Below are 22027 nucleotides of genomic sequence, written 5' to 3'. Positions count from 1 at the left end.
TTAGGACAGCCATCTAACATGACCCTCTTGTTCCTATTCAGGCACAGGCATTTAACCCTATCCAGCCAAACAAGGAGGAACTTAATTTACACAATCACCTTATGAGCTACTTCCCTACTTTTAGTTGCAAAACATACATCCATCCCAAATCTCGTCCAATTAGTTGATACTACAGGAAATTATTTGCAAATAAAAGGCTGACTCATAAATCAAAACTTACAGGAAACTTTTATGTTAAAAGAATTAATCATTCATTTCAAGTTTCCTTCCCTACTATTTTTAGCATGTTAAATCTCCACCAATGGAAAAATGGGGAAAAGGATATTATTCTCACACTCCCTGAAACAAACAAAAAATGCTGACTCTGTCCTCCTGTGATTCAGTAATTCTTCAAGGGTGAATTCCCTGGCCAAGTAGCTTGCAAAAAGTCTTTTGTACGTTCTTCACCAGGCCTCAGTAAAACTCCTGATTGCCATGATATATTCACAGCCTTCTGTTTCCATCATGCATCCGAAAAAGGCTGGTGCATACATCTAGCTCACGTGATAAGATTTCTTGTTTCCTTCTGAGCAACGGCGGCTCCAGGCACCAATGCTCCAAGCGCGTGCCTGGGGCGGCAAGCCACGGGGGGGGGCCCTGCCGGTCCCTGCAAGGGTGGCAGTCAGGTTGCCTTTGGCAGCTTGCCTGCGGGAGGTCCCCGGTCCCGCGGATTTGAGAGCAGTTCAGCAGCGGGTACGCCGAAGCCGCGGGACTGGCTGACCTCCCGCAGGCATGCCGCCGAATCTGCAGGACTGGGGACCTCCTGCAGGCATGCCGCCGAAGGCAGCCTGCCTGCCGTGCTTGGGGCAGCAAAATACCTAGAGCCACCCCTGCATCTGACTGAAATCTAAATCCACACATAGGAAGAAGCAAATCAGCTCTGGGATTCCATATATTTCTACAGCCACAAAGGTGCCATTCTCTCCAGAGAGAAAACAGCCACAGTGTAACTGACCCAAGGTGTTAATCAGAATACCAAACTACCTCAATATCTTTAGGTCATGAGTAAAGTCTGTTGAAAAAATTGTAGTGATTGACAAATGTCACTTCTTTTTCTGTCTATAAACTGACCAATAGCAGTTTGCAGGTTTGTTATGAATATTAATTTTGGTGATGTGTTTTGATTGAATATATAGGTTATATGGATCATTCCAGTTCCTTGTTTGGATAAGCATGACTCACAGTAATCAGTCTTTTTGGTGTAAGTACTTATATCTATAAATTCAAAATGTATTTTCCACACAAAAATTCTTTAGCCAATATTCACTTAAAATATGCTGCCTCCACGAATATTCTGTCAGCAATCTCATTCATTAGAATGTTTGGACAAAATGAACAATAAGGGTAGGAAACGCATTCAAAGGGATTTCATTTAAAAATTAAAACTAATAGTCATGGAGAACTTTTTAAAGCAAACATCCATCTCCACTCTCTACTTAAAGCACCACCAAGCACTGTATGCAAGAGTTGTTTTCTGCATCAGATGCTGTACATGCAAATCTGACCAACACTGTATGCTGGTAAACAACTATTCAGATTCTCCCAGTAAACCAAAATGTCAAGAAATATTTCTGGACAAATGCACCATGAAACCAGAGATAGCTCTGAGTTAAATCAATGATAATTTCATCCTATGAACAGACTGCCTAAACTCCCTCATATATTTCCACCACTATTTCAACAACCACCACTCATCCATCAAATTCTCTTTACAACTCTCCCACACCAGCATCAACTTCCTAGACACCACAATCAACTTCACAATGGAACCTTACAGACAACTATCTGCAAAAAAACCATGAATCACCACATCTACCTTCACATATCCAGTAATTACCCCAAACACTCCAAGAAATCTGTTATCTACATCCAGGCACTCAGATATCACAGAATATGCTCCAAGGGGAAAGTTCAGAATACACATTTTAGCATACTTAAAACTGCCTTCACCAAACAAGGACACACCACCAGAGAAGTAGATCTCATCTGGGCCACCCAAATACCCTGAGAGAATCTGCTTCAATACTGACACATACTTCTGCTCCTCATGCTGATGGTAGGAACACACTCCTTTGTGAGTTACCTTTGGGATCCTCCTCCCTAACACATGAGGGCCAGGCTCAGAGGAAGACATAATATGCCTGTCTTGTGGGATGACTATAAATACAGCATACACTCACAGACCCCTCCTGGCTGGTCTAGAACAGGTTATACAGGACAGGCATGCTATACTCCTCCACTAGATTAAAGAGACAACAAACTATTGTGCAATACACTCCCTTGAGTGAATAACCTCTTCCATTATGGACATAGACCCCTGTGATTTTGGGGAACCAGAGAGGAAGGACAAATATGTGTGCATGTGCAGCATTCATTGCAATAAGCTAGCTGCGGAAGAGATGATCAGCACAATGGACCAAATTAATCCTTGGTGTAAATCTGAAATTTACATATACAAATCTCATCTCAATGGTGGCCAGTAGCTTCAGAGTAAATAGCTGCCATGATGACAATGAGCTACCCAGAGTATTATCAGTGACATTTATATCCTGGTATTCTCTCGCTGTGTGCACACAGTCAGAGCCAAGTCTGGAAATTTTAAAGAAAAGAAACTAAACAAATCTTCAATTGGCTGCCAACAAACAAGAGGTTTTCTGCATGGGGATCATATGAGAGAGTTCTGTTACTCTATCTAGGTGCAGTGTCCAGTAACATATCCTAACAGTCTATTCATATTCCTAATGCAGCATTCAGATATGCACAACCACTTTAAGTTAAGATGCTCTAATATTCTCCTATCACTTGAGATTTTGAACATCTGCAGTGAGGCTGCCAAACCTTAGATCCTTGACAGAGAATGGGAGTAAGTCCAAGATCAACATCAGAGACCATGACTATGTTTAAGTTTCTAGAATTCTAAAATTTCTTTTCACAGGTAAATGAAGAAAAGTCTGAACCTGCTTGGGACTCTTCATGGGATGAGTGAATACATTTAACTCCTCCCTTTTGAGTGTTCGCGGCCTTGCCTGACTTATGCCTTGACAAAGGCAAGGAAGCAACCAATACACTGTACAAAAAGGGATTTTAAAAAGTAACCTGGCATCAACCAGCAAAGACCTGTGACCCCGGGATTTATTCCACTTGAGTTTTTGTGTTTCACTCTTCCCATGAGGAGAGTAATGCTGAAATGAATATTTTTGTTGCTAAATTAATATGCCATCTTGGAATACAATATTTATTAATTTCTTTCCCGATTAATTTGTTCTATTTTTTTAACCCTAAACACATCCATTTTCTTCTAATGGTATGATACAGGTTTCACCTAATCACAGAACACCAAAAACTTCTGTGAAATGAAGTTGCAACCACGGGGAAACCCCTCAAAGATTTTTTGTAATTTTGCCTGTTGTTCTTTTAATCAGTATGGGCTTTTTATCTGTTCCTGTTGAAGGGCAAAGGGAACTGGATATCAGAAAGGAATAAGGAACTCAAGAGGAAGAACAATCTTGCAGTTAAACCGCTGGATCAGGACTCAGGAGATCTGGGTTCAGTTCATTTGGGTAAGTCATTTAATCTCTCTATATCTCAGTTCCTTATTTGTATACTGGGGATCACAGGAATTTCTTTTTCTCACGCTCTGTCTTGTCTATTTAGATTACAAGCTCTTTGGGCAGGGATTGTCTCTTACTATACGCTAGGCCTCAATCTGAGTAATAACAATAATAGCACTTTTCATAGCCAAAATTTTAGTCCAACCAAACAGGCTCTTTAAGTACATGATTTTGTTGGCCTGCATGTTGCTCATAACACTTAGATCTTCCCAGAAATCCAAAAACAGGCGTACAGCTCACTCCAGTTTAAAACAATTCTGCTTTGATTCTAGGACTTGCTTGAATGGAGACTGAAAAATCTGGCAATCCTACAAAGCATGGTCCTTGTGGATGAAGGTTCTGCCTGCACCAGATCTGGCTTCCAGTTTAAACAGACAAACTCATTTTCCAACTGTTAGTCTCTTGACTTTCACAAGCATACATACATACTTTTCCTAAAAATAAAATAAATATGAAACGAGCAACGTGATCCAGCTCCATAGAGCCGCCTGATCAGAGTAATCCACGACTGTTAATTTAACAATCACTTCAGGAAATCTCATGGTTAATTTGGTACAGACACCCATGTGACCATCCATACAGATGAAGGCTTGTTGGTTGACAAGTCAGACTAGCTCTCTATTCCACTCCTACAGATTTGTTGGAAACTCTTTATTACTTCAGTTTAAAACCAAAAGCCACACGTTTATTAAGCAATGTTTTCTTTTGTAGGAAAGTATGTAAGCTAGTTGCTATAGCTGGGGCCTGGGAGTCAAAATTCCAGAGTTCTGTTAACTCTAACCCTAATCTGCATGATTTGGGACAAGTTATTCTCTAGCTATGTGTAGCCACCTGTATGATACATACGCACTCTTGCAGGGGAGTTGAGACACAATGTTTGTAAGTTATTTTGAGATCTTTGAAAGCCAGGTGCTACATAAGTACAAAGTATTATTAAATGCTTTCTATTTATCTACCTTAGGGTTTGATACTACCATCCATCACTGTAGTCTCTGAGCATCTTCCACATAAAGTCAATAGCAAGAGCAATGTCCCAAATGGACTTCATGGGAATCCTTGGCATGTCTACCTTTTTGGGGTAAAAACTCTCCTCAGTTAGAATTCAAGGCTTTGATATTTTACTTTTAGTACAATTCTAATTTTGGTTTTGGCTTTCTTGTTTAGGTTGATTTATTTCAGGCTGATTGATTGGGGGTTTAGGAGTAGGAATATTGTGAGTTCCATACTAGTGGTGGAAAAGCCTTTTGGAAGAGGAAGGTTTTTCAGAATTTCCTAAAGACAGTCAGAGTCTGGAATTGTCTTATTGCATTCATCTTAGTCTTTTTGTGCAGTCAGGCAATGCAATATAAGCTGCATAAATGTTTGCCTAAGATGAATTCTCCTGCAACCCATTCATTCGTGCATCTCTGTCTGGGGTTATATAGTAGTCTCAAACAAACTATACAAAAGTCTATTTGTTCTATCAGCAATAATATTCTGGCTTGGTGACTACATGAGAGAGTAGACACAGTTTCCTAACAAACATTTGACTTCTGCACAAATGCTTATTCTCTGTGCAGAAGACTTGGCTTATGACCTTTGGACAACCTTTTGTTATGGTAACTGGAAATCAAGATATATTTAGCACAGTCTGGTGTGGGGAAATTAACATCCCTAAAATGTACAGACTAGTTATGACGACCAGCCGATCTGCCTCTTCAAGAAACACAGGAACAGTATGTAATGCAGGCTCCTCTCCTTCCCCTCTGCTTATTGCTGTATTTGCTTCTCTAAACTGTAATTAACCCGCTGATGAGGAAGGAAGCACTTATCAGCACTTCCTTGCTGGGTGGGTGGGGAAAAGAGGACAATGGAGGTGGTCAAGGACAAACAAGTAGTGTTATTTGGGTGATTTGAGAAGTAAAAGGCAGAGAGCTGCAGTAAGCATTCTAGCCTTTGGTATCTGAAATCATTACTGCATTGCTGGGAAATAAAATATTTTAGAAGAGTTTCTGCAATAAAGCAAAAAGCTCAGAGCAACAGACAGGAGAAACATGCTATCTGTTTTAAAGGGAGTGAGATAATCTTGTCCACAAATACCTCCAGCAGACACAGACAGTTCTAATGGGCTGTATCCAACTCTCTTCACATTATTTTTGTGACTGAATTATGGAACAAGAACCCAATCCACACAATATAGAATGATTGGCTCATGGCACAATATAGATTACACTGTACTCTATATGCATACTGAACACAAATGTGCATCATAGTTACTCTATGTGCTTGCATCCATAAACTGCAATGCTGTAGTGTACAGTAAATAGATCAAAACAACTTTGACAGGCAGGCACAAGTATTAAATGGCTTTCAGAAAAATCTGTTATACCATCAAAACTTAAGATGCCAATGTAATGAATTTTAAGAGTAAATCCTGGCAATTTACCACCAATTATTCACATTGTTTACGCAACTTTATAAACATTCTTATTAATAATCACAACTCTATCCATTTTGAAAGATCTGATAATGTTGACTTCTAAGAATGTGAAAGCAAAAGAATAACTTTGCTATGCATTGTTCTGAAAGGGACACTATTCCTCTGCACAACTGCATCAGCTATGTTTGTGCTACCAGAAGTACAGACTGATCAGAAACATCGGAATCGTTGGTAAATGAGCTTACAAAAGTCTTCTTGCAAAGCAGCTACTTTTGACCCATTTTCCAGAGTTCATTCCAGTCTGCTGCTTTTGGATATAATTTGTTTTTTAAAAGGGTGTTTGTTCTGCACTATGATGCCTCAAAAGTTCAATCGCGTAATTTTCCCTTTTCAGTCAATAAAATCTCGACAAGGAGGTAGGGTGGTCTTGTGCTTAAGGCACTGGAGACTTAGGAGACATAGATTCAATGCCCGGCTCTGACACACACTTCCTGCGTGACGTCAGGCACATCACTTAATCTCTCTGTGCTTCAACGCCTCATCTGTAAAACATTTCCCTACCTCCCCGAGAGTTTGTGAGGATAAATTCATTAATGCTTATGAGAAGCTCAAATACTACATGGGGGCCATATACCATAATCTTCTTAGACAGATATATAGAGAACAGCAGTATCAGTGAAAACATGCCCCACAATCCCACAAGCGGACATTGCTAGACAGCTAGGGAAAGTGAGTGTTAGTGTTAAACAAGTGTCTTCATTTCCAACACTTTACGGAGCCTAATCGTAAGAATCCAGGAGGTCTATGAGAATTGCATGACCTCAGCACCTCTCAGGATTAAGCCTGAGTTTGGAACTTTGTTCTAAAAGGCTTTCATGACTTTACCATCTGCCCTGGCACCCATAACTCAGTCCCTTGAGGAGCAAGTATTAAAGTTTACGGGCATAAACCTGTAAATGCCAAAAGACAAATGCCACATTGCACAGAGTGAGCAATGTGACACTGAGTCTGGACTGTCTTCTGCATTTTAAACTAGGCTGAACAAAGCATTAAAAAGGCCTGGGAGGTAAAAAATCCTGCAAAGGCTGGAGGATGGGCTCAATCTGAGCAACTCTGGCAGGTAACATGATGCTGATTCTTCCCTCCCTATTTCTAGATTCTTCTACAAATATCCAAACTCTTCAAGGCAAAAAGCCTGGGGAAGGGGCACAAGCAAAGCAGCAATGCAAAGTGGGCTTTTCCACCTCTATTGCTTTGCACCAGCCACAGACTGATTGGCATGTACAGGGATGTTGGTTATGTGCAAAAGAAGAGGTCATTGAATATCCATTTGCATGGTTCCAATGACACAAACACCTGCATTTGGGGCATGCAATGGCTGCAGCTACTTTTCCAGCCAAAAGGCTAGAAAAGCAGCCACACATGCAGCCTTCTGACTTACCTGTGAGTTGGGGTGTTGGGTTGTGCCTTTTCTGCACAGTTTCCCACACACATCCAATTACTATGAATTTGTACAGGGGAGGAGTGAATCAGCTCCCTAGCCAACTCTTCCTTTCAACATCTCATCAATACAAAACATGATAGTTTAACATATTAACCCAAACTTAAAAAAACCCCAAACCCCAAAAGTGAATCCTATGTCATGGGGTGGTTTTCTTGGTGGCAGACACAGAATTTTTTTTTATTTAATCATCAGGCTACTAACATTTGTAAGCAACCAGTCAAAAACCCTGTTTGTGTTAATGATGAAGTATAATATGATATAAATGTTATATTCAGTTTTAAGTTTCCTATTTAAAGGTGATTGTACAGAAAACTGAGGTAAATGAACATGGATTGGCTTTATATCAGACTCCACTAGAAAGTAAACTATTTAAATCAGAATACAGTTAACGTTCGATCTTACTTAAATGAGAAAAACTGGGAGTTTCACCACTTGAGGAAACATTACAAAGTACTCACCATCATCTGCTGAATGTGAAAAGTTTCAGCCCCACTGGCAGAGAGGCGGTTAGGAAACAAAATGTCAACAAAAGATTCGGGGAGTGTGCTTGGTCCAGTGTTGTAAACCTTGAAGTGTGAAAATACGTATAAATACAAGTACATATATTAAAGATCATGAATACAAAATTATTGCAGAACTGTAATTCTCTTCATTGACTTTACAAACTTACTTAGAGTGAACATGGATTACAGATATATTTCCAAATTTCACTCATGTCCCTAATTTTTTCAGTCTTCACTAAGAACTGTTATATAAAGCATGGGATACTGCAGCAGGGGTTAGTTTAATTTTTGCTCTTTTGACATTTAGTATTTTCACCTACAGTGTGCACTATACAGTGAACAGCATTGACGTACAATGGCAAGTAATTAAAAAGCCAGTTACCAACATAAATTACATGTGGTTTTTGTCCATTATGTGGAGACACGGTCAATGATTACATTTTGAATGCTTCAATAATGCTGTCTAGAAGAATGAAAAGAGCATTGCTTTTCCTACCAATGTTGTTCTTTTACATTATGGTAACCATTGCATTATATTTTGTGTGGTTTTTCTTAACGAGCACAAACCAAAATGGAATGATGAACATGACTACTGGAATTCTAGGTTTACTGACTGTGTTGATAGGAAATGCACTTGAGCAACCTTAATTCAGTTCAAGATTTGGGGGGGTTCAACAAAACAAGGTGTTTTCATGGAAACATGTTGACTTTTCATTGTAAAACCAAAGAGTTTCCAGCCCCAAACTGAAAAGTTTCAGGCATAAAACACAAAACTTTTTTCCTCCTCCCAAAAAACTCAAATATATCCATGAAAAAATTCAGTTTTTAAAATATTTTGTCTACTTTTTTCATGGGGATGGAAAAAACATTTTCTGACCATCACTAATACATACACATAGATAAAAGTTTATATAATCAAAATATTAAACAATCCAATTAAAAACATTCAGCTATGTTGAGATTTCTTTGTCTAAATATATAGTGATCCACACCAGTGTTGTTGTGAGTCCAAGGGACTATAAATATTAAAATATCAAGTCTTCTTTCTTGAGGCATTGTATATATTTTGAGGAATGCATGAATCATAAAGGGGAATGGTGCAGAATGCCAAGTCTTTACAAAAGCCCTGAGGCACAAGAAAGGAGAGGAGGCTCCAACTACAGTGGAGCAGAACAAATACTGCATGAAATGTGAGCCTAATGTAACAAATTAGAAATTTAAAAAATGGATAATCCCACCATGATAAGGAAAAATAGTTCATGAATAAAAGGTATTCGGATTACACAACACATTATTCACAACAAAACATTTGACTCAATGCAGATTTTCACATACAAAAATCGCCCCAAACTTTATGTATTTTTAGCAATTCATCTTTTTTCTGTTGAGAAAATGTTACTTTTCTCCATCTGGAAAAATGTAATAAATAGTGGGAAAATCATTAAACACAATTAAACAAATTGTGATACAAACCATGCTTTACCCATTATGAAACCCTACCTCTCTCTCTCTCTCTCACACACACACATACACACAGAGTCCGAGGTTTACCACTTTACTGGAGGGCAGATCTGTGATTTGTTATAGTATCGTTTTCAATCTCTATATAAAAACTCTCTTATATTGCAACTTGTGTTTGCATGAAAGAGATCAGAAGGGAGGGAGGGATATATTATCAATGTATAAATTCTATCCCTATACTTTATATAATTTTCTTTTATTGAAAGTAATCATCTAGTCAAAACATCAGTACATCTGGTCTTTATCTGTTTTCTAACCAATAAATGACTATGGAAAAACTACAAATCCTCAAGAATAAATTGAGAGTCACAGGCACTAGAAGTCTGGTTCACAAGAGCTTTAACATCCTGAAATCCCAGTTTGAACACCCAGCTTTAACTCCTTTTTAATAAATAGCTACGGGCAGTGCATGACAGGAGGGGCTTAACTGCTCTGGACTATAGCCTGCCCCTAGATGGAGACATGTGTTACCCATTATGAGCTAAGTGGCATGATGCCTAGGAGAACAGTGGAAAGAAGGGAAAATGAAAAGCTATTGTTTACAATATTCTATAAATGATCCCCCACCCTCCCATGTCTGTATGATTTGTCATCCCCTACTTCCATCTAGTGGTGAAAAAGGATTTGTAAAGATAACTATGAAACACAGTGATGATAGTGAGATGAGTTCTTTTTGGTCCCACAAAAAATCTTGTTTTAACATGCATCCCACAGGTTACACTGCATCAGGAAGCTACGTCATCCACATGAAAAGGATGATCCCATAGATGTGCACAGGTAATTTTGAGATCCTGTGTGACGTATTTAAAATGAACCCTTCTCACCTCTACCCTTTGTTATTAAACTCCCGCATTAGGGTGACCAGATAGCAAGGGTGAAAAATCAGGACGAGGTGGGGAATAATAGGCACCTATATAAGACAAAGCCCCAAATATCAGGACTGTGCCTATAAAATCGGGACATCTGGTCACACTATCCCACACAGACACAAACAAGCTGTACAGTTCTGGCCCATTCTTTGCACTATTCTGTAGTAGGGAGCACTGTGTACCCCGTAGTGTTGACATTTACATGCAACAAGCCTTGATTCTTTTGAGAGGGCACTTGCTCGGCCTCATGAATGAATGCTGCCTATCCTTCTGTTTAACCGTAATGCCACTGAAAATAATGGCTCTTCCCTTTGGAATCTTGGGACTGAATCAGAGATGTGACACTTGAATGAACAGAGCTGTTCACTCTGCATATGATGAAAGGGAAAAAAAAGACCAGATCAAACAACGGCAGCTCCCTGCCCATGAAACTGTGATGCCCTATTTCTAAATCTTTTAATAATATATGAAGATAAGGAAAAACACCATCCCTGGAGACTATTTTAGTCCATTGTGAATACAGCATCCTAAAACGTATGTATGATACACTGTTCTGAGATAAGGAAATGTGCACTAATCTCCCCACAAAAAAATGTGCTGTCAAGAGAAGAAGCTGTAAAGGTGGAGCAACTTTACCTGAAGAGTGAAGTTGAGAGGCTGAAAAAGACATTCATAATTCTCCAGCTGAACAAAACTGGATGCTTCCACAGATCCTCCATAGAAAAAGGAAGTCGGGGAGACAGTTCTGAAAGGTTAAGACATGAATTCAGTTATCTCCATCTGTCTTCAATGTGAGATACATTTGTAGATTGAAAGTGCAGTGCAGAGTTCATACAGCTTGGTACAGAGAGTTAAGAGAGGTGACTCAAAGAAGCCCTTCCTTTCCCATTCCCATCCTATTGTCTATACTTTCTTTTATTCTCAGCAGTAGGTCAGACAAATATAACCTTAATGGATCCTGAACTGGGTCTTTTTTCTGCTATTCTCAGTCATAATGTGAGACATTTTTAATATCATATCTAAAATCTGTCCCTTCTTCCCCATGCCTATGACAAAACTTCTTGTCCATGCCCTGGTCCTTTCACATTGGGAACTGAAATCTTTCTTTCCAGACTCTCAGAGCTCTGAGAACATAAGAATGGCTGTACTGGGTCAGACCAAAGGTCCATTCAGCCCAGTGTCCTGTCTACCGACAGTGTCCAATGTCAGGTGCCCCAGAGGGAGTGAACCTAACAGGTAATGATCAACTGAACTCTCTCCTGCCATCCTTCTCCATCCTCTGACAAACAGAGGCTATAGACACCATCCCTTACCCATCCCAGCTAATAGCCATTAATGCACTTGACCTCCATGCATTTATCCAGTTCTTTTTTAAACATTGCTATAGTCCTAGCTTTCACAACTTCCTCAGGCAAGGAGTTCCACAAGTTGACTGTGCGCTGTGTGAAGAACTACTTCCTTTTATTTGTTTTAAACCTGCTGTCCATTAATTTCATTTGGAGGACCCTAGCTCTTGTATTACGGGAATAAGTAAATAACTTTTCCTTATCTACTTTCTCCACATCACTCATGTACTATAAACCTCTGTCAACATCCCCCTTTGTCATCTTTTCCAAGCTGGAAAAGTTCCTAGCCTCTTTAATCTCTCCTCATATGGAGGATCGCGTTCAAACCCCATAATCATTAGTTGCCTTCTCTGAACCTTTTCTAGTACCAGCATACCCTTTTTTGAGATGAGGGAGACCACATCTGTAGCGCCAGTAATTACAAATGTGGGCGTACATGGATTATATAAAGGGCAATAATATATTCTCTCTTATTCTCTATCCTCTTTTTAATTTGATTCATAACACCGTTTGGCTTTTTTGACTGCCTTTGTCACGCACTGACTGGATGTCTTTCAGAGACCTATCCATATGCACTCCAAGATCTTTTACTGATTCGCTTAGCTAAATTAGCCCATCTATTGTATGTTAATAGTTGGATGTTTACATTTTTCCATAGGTCGCATATTTTACATTTATCCACTTATAATTATCCATTTGCTCCATTTTGTTGCCAATCACATTGTGTGGAGATTTTTATGAAGTTCTTCACAATCTTGGCTTTTGGTCTTAACCATGCATTGAGCAGTTTAAGGTATATTAGAAATAACTTATGCCACCTCAGCTTTTTACCCCTGCCCTTAATTTTCTTCCCCAGATATATCAATTTTATGTTCACACTCAAGGTTGAATAAGAATAGACGCGCTATAGGATGTTTTAGCCTTGGGGAACACCACTAGTAACCCCTCTCCATTCTGAGAATTTACCATTAATTCCTACCCTTTGTTCCCTGTCTTTTAACCAGTTCTCAATCCATGAAAGGACTTTCCCTTTTATCCCATGACAGCTTAATTTACATAAGAGCCTTTGGTTAGGGACCTTGTTAAAGGCTTTCTGGAAATCTAAGTACACTATGTCCACTGGATCCCGGCTGGAATGTCAAATACTTTTTGTATTTAGCCCACAAAGATTTTTAAAAAAATTCAATAGGCCAGATCTTCTGCTGGTGTAAAGCAGCATAACACCATGAACTACAGTAGAGCTATACTGCTCTGCAACAATTGAGAGGATCTGTTCTAATCAGCATAATTTTGGGGGGAAAAAAATTAATTCACAGAAGAAATTAAAGGAATCGCTCCTGCATAGTTTGCAACAGAAAAAGAGACTCCAGTTTTATGCCACTGTATCTCCACTGAGGCCCCAAAATTGTCTGATCAATTACTGGTTATGAATTACTCATTCAGCTCTACTTATCAATGTTTAATACAACAAGTATTTCTTGTTAAAATGGCAACAAAAGACTTAGGTAAAAATGTCACTTGCTATTGTCCCAGTCCTGCAGACCTTTCTAATTCTAGTTTTCCTTGACTAGGTTTGCAGGGGGTGGGTCACTGATAACGTTAAATTAATCTGAGAAAGCTGTTTCAATAACAATAATAATTTTCACTTACGTATGGATTTCTGTCTATGGTTTCCATGGCACTTTATGAACATTAATTAATTACACTTTTCAACAACTATGGGGTTGTAATCTCCATTTTGAGACTGAGGCACAGGAAAGATGTAGTGACTTGTCCATGGTCACATAGCAAGTCAGTGGCAGAGCTGGGAATAGAAGCCAGGACTCCTGAATGTCAGTCTCAAGCTCTCATCACAGTGTAAAACACAACACTGTTTTACCAGAAGGACTAAGAGGCACAGTACAAAACTCACAACCCACGGGGGAGATGGGGCTAATCCTCCCAAAATGCCCTCCTAATCCTGGGATGTTCCAGGGGCAGAAAAGGTTCTTGGTGTAATTGAAGACAGCCCTGGGAAACTAAGTTACAACAGCCTCCTCAGGTTACATATAGGTGGCAGTGGTACTCAGAATTTCCAAAGAGCTGCCTCTGACATGCCCTCCTGCCCCAGCATGCCTCCTATGCTGGGGCTCATGAGAGGGTCTTCAGAAGGCAGCCTTACTGCTGTCTTCTATAGTGCCCGTGCCAGGAGAGTCCTCTCCCAGCTGGATATGGAGCTTTTAGGGCCTATTTATGCCACTCCATCCCTTTATGTAGCATACGAGCAGGGCTAAAGATCTCTGTCATGGACTCAGATCCTTAATAATAAATGAAAATATTCTTTAAAAATATGGTGTCCAAAATAGAGCATCACTAATGTTATCATGCCTCAGAACTTTATCTCCTCTGATGAAACCATCAGTAAACTCAGTCCTGGTAACCAGAGAAGGTGTTCTCATGCTCTGGAGTTAGCTACATCTAATGTATTTGAATGAAGAAAGTAATCCATAAAATCAGTTAGGTGGGGTTTTCAAGACTTGTCTTTTAAATGAGATTATGAAGAGAAGGAAAGAAGCCCAAGTTGCGTCAAACTTTTTGGAATGTTTAGAATCTTTGTTCACTAACAGGGAGAATACAGCTGTCCTAGAATAATAGATGAAACTCTTCTGTGCTTGAGAATCATCAGTTTCATCAAGGAGCAAGAGATTGACTGGATTAAAGTTTAAATGTAGACTGATTTCCATGCAGACATATTTCACTCCATTATTTAAATACAAGGATTTTTCTCAGTACTGCTAAGTGTTATATTTTCAGTATCTGGAAATTTTTGTACTTGTTAGTCATGGGCAAACCTTAACAAGTCCAGAGGATCAAGTCAAATAAACACACATCTGAACTACTGGGGGTCTGCAAAACCTAGGCCAGAAACATGGTGAGAAAGGCTCTCTCTAAAAATTTCCAGCGTGTACTCCTTCCCAGAGGGACAGAAATACTATGGGGATAGTCTTTCTTGCAATATTTTGGCACAAAATCTGCTTTGGAGCCTGTAAATGCAGACATGTTAAAAAATTAAAATGAATGAAAAAGGTTAGCCAGACTTTTTCACGCCTCCAAAGAGGTTGAGATTTATGTTGTGGTTTGATGGCATTCTTCTTTTGTCTGAGTAGGCTCACCCACATCTTCCGCATGCATGACAACTCTGTGCGCTAATGGGAGTTATGTGACTTTATTCCTGTGCAGTGTGATAGAAATACAGGCCTAAATGGTCAAACCCAGACTCACCCATGAATCTAAAGGTTTACCCACTTCCTCTTCTAACTCACACATTGAATTCAAATAAGCACAGGTATCTATTTTTTCAACTTGTAACAGTGGCTAAGTATGTCTTTGTCCTTTACTAGTGGTATAGTAGTGCCATGGCCCTTAGCTCAGGCAGTAGATGCCCACGCTGCACGGATTCAGCCACCACAAAGGATCCATTCAGGAGGTTGTTACAAACGGTGGCTAGTACAGGGCTTGAAGTTCTGCAGACTTTTGATGCTCAGGATGTACTTCCCCAAGTGGGCAGTACATGTAAACCACATTAGCTCAACATACGTCATTATTCCTCGTTGGTGTCTGGATCACCTAATTCTGAGTCAGTTACTGCCTGGGTCGCCTGCTGGGATTGAACCTGGAATCTCTGGATCTAAAAGGTTCAGCCTCAAATGGCAGTGCTAAAGGACCAGGCCCATAAATTTATAGCTCTTTATGAGGTCCAGCCAGTAGAGAGGGACATAAGAACATAAGAATGGCCATACTGGGTCCGACCAAAGGTCCAGCTAGCCCAGTATCCTGTCTTCTGACAGTGGCCAGTGCCAGGTGCCCCTGAGGAAATGAACAGAACAGGTAATCATCAAGTGATCCATCCCCTTTTGCCCACTCTCAGCTTCTGGCAAACAGAGGCTAGGGACACCATCCCTGCCCATCCTGGCTAATAGCCATTGATGGACCTATCCTCCATGAATTTATCTACAGAGACACAGTTGTCCAGTATATTACAAGTATTTCAGCCTCGATAGTGATATGGATCTCTCTATTTTTATTCGAACTCCTTTCATACCAGGGAGAATGGGGGTTAAAATATAAACACAAGCTAGTTCTGACTATGAAATTAAACAGAAAGGCAAATAGTTAGATCTCACCATTATTCAGAGAATTCCAGAACATTAGACCCTAACCTTTGGCCTGGCAATTCTCATCCATATCTTTAGACACATTCTCTGGAATGAGATTTGATTCATTTAGTCTTGCCCCCCCCCCCCTTTTTTTTTTTAAGGTCCATCACATTCACAAAATTACAGCAACTTAAATCAATTACTAAAATATCTAATGTTACTAGCTGGGAGAGGATGGGGTGCAATAACTACATCCCAGATGATGAATGACGATGTCCTGTTTTCAAAGTCTGGGAAACAAGTCTAGAAGAAAGCAGCTTTCTGGCCACATATAAACAAAGAGAAGAATGTTATTTTCCGTTGGATGAAATTCACATGTTCTTGTTAGGATTTTATTTGTATTTTTTGTCATTTGATAATTGGTCACTTACCCAGTGATAGATGAGTCCACTTCATGCATCAGGGGCACAGACAGGGTGAGAGTGTTGTCATGTAGCGATTCAGAGTGTTCTAGGTTTCCACTGTGTCAGAAAAGAAAAATAAGCATGCTGTAAACCTACAGGCTTTGCACTGAATTACATGGGTGCAGTCAGCAGCTATTATCTCATATCGGCCTTTTACTCTGAACCTCTGTGTCTGAGTGATGGCTCATTACAGAGACTTTGAAAGATCAAGGGTTACATTTGTAAATTGTGCCCTGGAGGGGGCATACACACAAAGCTTGTCTTCTGTGGATTGCCTGTGTGCATGCACTGTATGGGTAAGTCTACACTGCAGCTGGGAGCATGCTTCTCGGTGCAGGTACACAGCCTTGCGCTAGCTCTACACGCTAAAATAGTACAGTAGCTGGTGTAACACAGGTGCCATCTTGGGCTAGCCACCCAAAGAGGGTCCAGGAGGGCTTGTACTCAGGCAGCTGCCCGGCTACACTATTTTAGTGCACTAGCATAAGTGCACTGGGAAGCACATCCCCAGCTACAGTACAGACATACACCATAAGAGATATGCTGAAAAGGTACCCATAAGATGAGACTCCATCTAAATTCACTTGACCTGGAAAACTACTGTAGTAAAATAATGGCAAGTCTCCATCTTACATCCCAAACATAATCAAAATAATTTACAATCAATTTAAAATCATTCTTTATCTGCCAGATTGTACTTCTCTTTCGAAGGAGATCTTAAACCAGTTCTGTGGTCCTATCGTTCTCAAATCAGTAAACGAGGTTGTGCACTGACTGAGGTGTGTACTCTAAAACAGCCCATATCACATTTAGTCACTTTTCAAAATGAAAGAGAGAGAGGTTTTTATTAGGTGCTATTACATGGCCTTGCAAAAGTCCAAAATATGGAGCAAAAAAGATGAGTATTACACAACCATGTCGATTTATTTCAATGGGATATATAGAGACGTATTGTTTTTCGAAATCTCTCTGACCTCCCCAATTTAGGGGATGTTGGATGTTGAGTAGGAATGTGACACCATGTTCACTTTTCACCAAACATTTCAAAGCTAGTTCAGTAGATAGCCCTACTTCAGATTACCTCTTCTTGACATAAGAAAATGACGGTCAAGAAGCTTCAGTCTCAGGTTTTATCAATAAGAAATGTATTACCAACTATATTTCCTTGGGCTGTGAACTCATCAGCCCTCATAAGCTAAATGGAGTTGAGCAAAGCTGTGGATCTAAAAATCCTTGATTTCTGAGAAAGTTTGAATCTGAATCCAAATTTTGTGGCCATATCACTAACTCCAAGATGGGCCAAACCAAAGCCTCTGAGCCTCTAAATGCCCCCAAAATTGTTTCCTCTCACACAGGTTTGAAGATGACTCCAAATCAGTACCACTGACTTCCTGCCATGCCATGACAAATATGTCATTTACTGAAATTTCAAGTGGTGTGGATGACCATCTGAAAATGGACAAAGTTGCAACAAAGGGTACTTTCAGAACAGCTCAGATCTAGATCCAAATTTTGAGACTCTGGCCTGTTTCCACAGTTTGTGAATAGCACTTTTCCCTCTAAGTAAGAAAAAAGCCAATGCTCCTGATAGCAGGGAACACTATGCTGCTGTCTTTTGAATGACACAAACACTGAGGTCTTTCTGCTTACTTCAGGTCACCGAAGGTGCCATGGTACATTTCCCATGAGTAATCAAATGTGGCCAGTTTCCAACATCAATCATTGCTTTCCTAAATTCCCCATTGCTTTAAACCGACACATTATTCTTCATGTCCTATCCCCAGTGTGGAATGTTGCTTGTGCCATCAAAAAATAGCTGTGACATTCCACTCAAGAGGTAGGTAAAATGATGGCTATATGTATACAGTTTATGATTCTGTAGTACGCTTTAAAGCTTGAAGGTGGTGCTGTATTAAATCAATACTAGAATATAAAATGACCCTCTTCACAAACGATGTCTGCATATTTAAAGTATTATATTATGCCTTTGTGGAGAATGCTGTATTCTGAGTAAACCCATGCAGGTCAAAATTGCAAAGATGCTTAATCTGATGGTGAGCCTGAATGCCACCAAAAGATGGAAAAATAATCCTGTTCTACCTTTTTAACATATTATTTCAGATTTCAGCAGCATAACCTAAGGGACCAGTTTTGGCTTTCTGCTGTCAAGGTACTAGATTTATTCACAAACCTTAACATTTGACCAAACAAACCCCTCTTATTTGGGGGCAGTGTTATTGAGGCTATAAAAGGCAGCCTTGGGACTCCATGTATAAAGTGCTAGGCTGGCTTTGCAGGCGGCTACCTTTGTTCAATAGGACTGTGAAAAAACAGGCTGCTGATACAGCACAGCCTTCTGTGATTGGCTCTTTTGATGCAACTGCCAATAAACAAAAGCATGCAGCAGAAGAGCATTCCAAATACCCTACCCCACCCAACAAACATTTTTACAGTACCCTTTCCTTTTGCATGGGTTTTAAGTCTCCAAAACAGTGTTATTTTGTAGCACGTCACAAATACCAAGGGAGATGCAGTGCCTGCTAGTGGAACTAGTCATCTGTGAGGGAGTGGAATTCAAAGGGGTACACGTGTGTTTAGCCCTCTGAAAAAGGAAGAATATTTCTGTCAGCAAAGGATATGACAGGAAACTAAGGCTAGTGACCCATGTTGCTTCCCCAAAAAGTGCATGTTTTTGTACAATAAATATTAGACTATCCAACTGTTAGGCTGTTCCAGACTATGCTTCCCAGCTTGCAGCTGCAATGAGCCCGTTGCGGGTCCCCTACTAGCAGTAACAGGTTTGACTTCTACACAGATATGTACTTCCTACACTTTCAGCACGGTGGGAAGGAAGAACTGTTCTGGGCTAAGACGGTGCTACAGTGCTGGCTTGAGGAGCCTGTGAATACAGGATGACTAGGGCACATCACAGGTTTCTCCTCTTATTTTCTTTACTCATAGGCTTTTCTATAGCTCTCACTATTGTAGCATTAAGTGCCTAAAAAACACTCCCTGTGAGGCAGAGAAGTGGCCAGGGGGATGGATGGCTCAGTGGTTTGAGCACTGGCCTGCTAAACCCAGGGTTGTGAGTTCAGTCCTTGAGGGGACCATTTAGGGACCTGGGGCAAAAATCTGTCTGGGGATTGATCCTGCTTTGAGCAGGGAGTTGTACTAGATGACCTTCTGAGGTCCCTTCCAACCCTGATATTCTATAATTATTATCCTCTTTTTCTAGATGGGGACCTAGGACTTGCTGGTTAAGTTACTTAACTTCTCCATCGCATATATAAAGTGAAAGAAACAGGATATGAGCCCAGACCTCCCAAGATTCAATCCAAGTCTTTAGCCACAAGACTCCTTTCTGTCCTCCTCCTTTATATAAAAAACCTCCTTCTAATTACCCTGATTCTCTATACTATCTATGTGCATGCACATACAAGTTCTTGATGCACTATAGATTTCTCACACCCAAGGGGGAATGACAACCCCTTATAGCTACACCAAAACCTATGCTTTGTAGCGGAGGAGGACAAGGGTTTCCTTGAGCCACCCCTGCATATTCCCCCTTTCACAAACACAAAGTGAAAATTAACTTGGAGAACATGTTAAGCTCCTTATATGTTGTACAGCAATGTGAAGTATAGAATGCATGATTTAATGGGAGGTTCTTCAAAAGGTATGGTAGGTTCCTCGTAAAATAAGGGTAGGTACACCAAGGAAAATTTACTAAAGTCTATTGAGAGATGGATCTGACCCCAAGGGAACAAGTTATATGTATATTCCTCTTCATTATGTCTTATAAGTTCTGGAAAACACAGACTGGGTGAAATTAAAGCAGCCTCCATGGAACTAAGCTTATGCAACAACTATGACTTACACATAAGATTGCTATAGGGTGGATGAACTGCTCTTCACAGATAATAAAATTTCTCTAATGTATTAGACATGAACAGTCTTGACCCTCTGATGTGGAGGGCTCTCTTACAGTATTTCATAGCTGCAGCACATGCTACAGGATCTTGTTCCACACACCTGTCATTTTGAGGGGATTACTCTTTATGAGAACTAAGTCACTGAGCAACTGCTAGTGTTCATCTCTCATCTCCAACAGTTCGTGGGTGTGGGGGAGGGTCATCATGAAAGTGGGGATGGGGGGATTAAGACTGATTATGTTCATCTTGACATGGAAGGATCCAAAATAGGCCTCTTCATGCATCTGCAGTCACACCCAACAGCACAGAAAGTGAAAGCCCCAGCTAACCACATTTCAGCAGTGGCAGCATTAGGAGCATAGGGTAATAAAGCTACACTATCATAAATTCCTATATGAATCCAGAGAGTTCCTGTGACCTAACTGCAGTTATATTTTGTTTCTTTATGATAGATCATCCTAGAGAGGAGACAGGGCATGTTATGGTTTTCACTGATTCTAAGATCAAATCCCTATGGACACATTTCTAACAATTCTGTATTTGAAGTGACATTCAGCCTAACTCACTTCATAACAAGTTTCACAGTGTTCTGTGGGCAGAATACTGCTCAGCTGTCTCATACATCCAGTCACATCACAAAAAGATCAGAAGGAGAAAAAAATGTGTGCTCAACTTCTCAACAGCTTCGAGAAGAACCGTGGCCATCTATCATCTAATGAACACAGATTGCTTTTTGACTTGGGTCCAATCACTTATTTCATTCAAGCACTGGCACAAATGCTCAGATGCAGCTGAGTTGCACTTGGTGCAAGACTCAAAGGGATGAGTGATGAAAGGTAGATTCATGCCACATCATGATCCCCTGAGCCTGGAGTCAGCTGTGGGCTGGTTTGCCCTCCAATACAATTTAGAGCACACTAACAGCGGCTCTAATTTGCACCCATCTGGCAGTAAGAGTGCAAAGACAATCCTAACACACTTCTTTGTATCAGACTTAACCACTTGCCCAGGATACTTGGCATGCTGGTTAAGTTGGCTTTATGGTCCCTTTATGCCACCAGAATATATGAATTTGGTCCTAATAATTAAATTTCAGTTCTTTATTATACATCATGCAACATATGTATTTCATAGCATATATTTTATATGGCCAAGAGTCTGCACATTCCACCAAGAAATATGGCCAGATGAGGGACCCTTACCTTTGGGCCGTGACAAGGAATGTAAGAAACTCCTCTTCTCCGGACAAGCGGCTTGTATCAAAGATCACACTGAACTCATACTATGAAAAGAAAAAGTGGCATTCAGTGAGTATTATAGATTGCTTTCCCTAATCTAGAATTTCATGTCCATCCCCCCCTCCACTTGAGCTACATACTGTATCGATCATGCAGAAATAGTCTATTTTTATATATTTAATATTAGTTGCCATACATTTGACAGTGTGTAAAGAAGGCCCTAACCTATTAAGGCAATAGCCAATAGTCATAGGGTCAGATGTTCCCCAGATGAGACAGCCTTCACCATTCTGTCTACTCCGTGAGCAATAAAACTGTAAGCTAAGTTTTGACTGAAGTCTTTTTTTTGTTGGCGATGTCAGAGCAGAAAGAACACAACTGGATTTTCAGATCCCAGTTTACATTCTGACCCACCAGCTAATTGAGCAAAATTCTATTTAACTGT

The 22027-nt window shown here is 40.1% G+C and overlaps 1 protein-coding gene across 1 annotated transcript in view; it reads right to left on the bottom strand.

Annotated features, from left to right (window-relative positions):
- Positions 1-22027, bottom strand: part of ITGA9 (integrin subunit alpha 9) — a 303615-nt gene that overhangs the window by 60844 nt on the left and 220744 nt on the right. The window contains exons 20-23 of the mRNA XM_075062573.1: positions 21547-21626; positions 16380-16469; positions 11103-11211; positions 8032-8139 (exon numbers count right to left, since the gene is read on the bottom strand). Of these exons, the coding sequence (XP_074918674.1) occupies positions 8032-8139; positions 11103-11211; positions 16380-16469; positions 21547-21626 (387 nt within the window). The remainder of the gene's footprint in view (positions 1-8031; positions 8140-11102; positions 11212-16379; positions 16470-21546; positions 21627-22027) is intronic.

This window comes from Chelonoidis abingdonii, chromosome 2 (assembly GCF_003597395.2).
Source record: "Chelonoidis abingdonii isolate Lonesome George chromosome 2, CheloAbing_2.0, whole genome shotgun sequence".
Taxonomy (NCBI): domain Eukaryota; kingdom Metazoa; phylum Chordata; order Testudines; family Testudinidae; genus Chelonoidis; species Chelonoidis abingdonii.
Note: the sequence above shows the minus strand (reverse complement) of the source record. Positions and strands in the feature narration are given on the sequence as shown.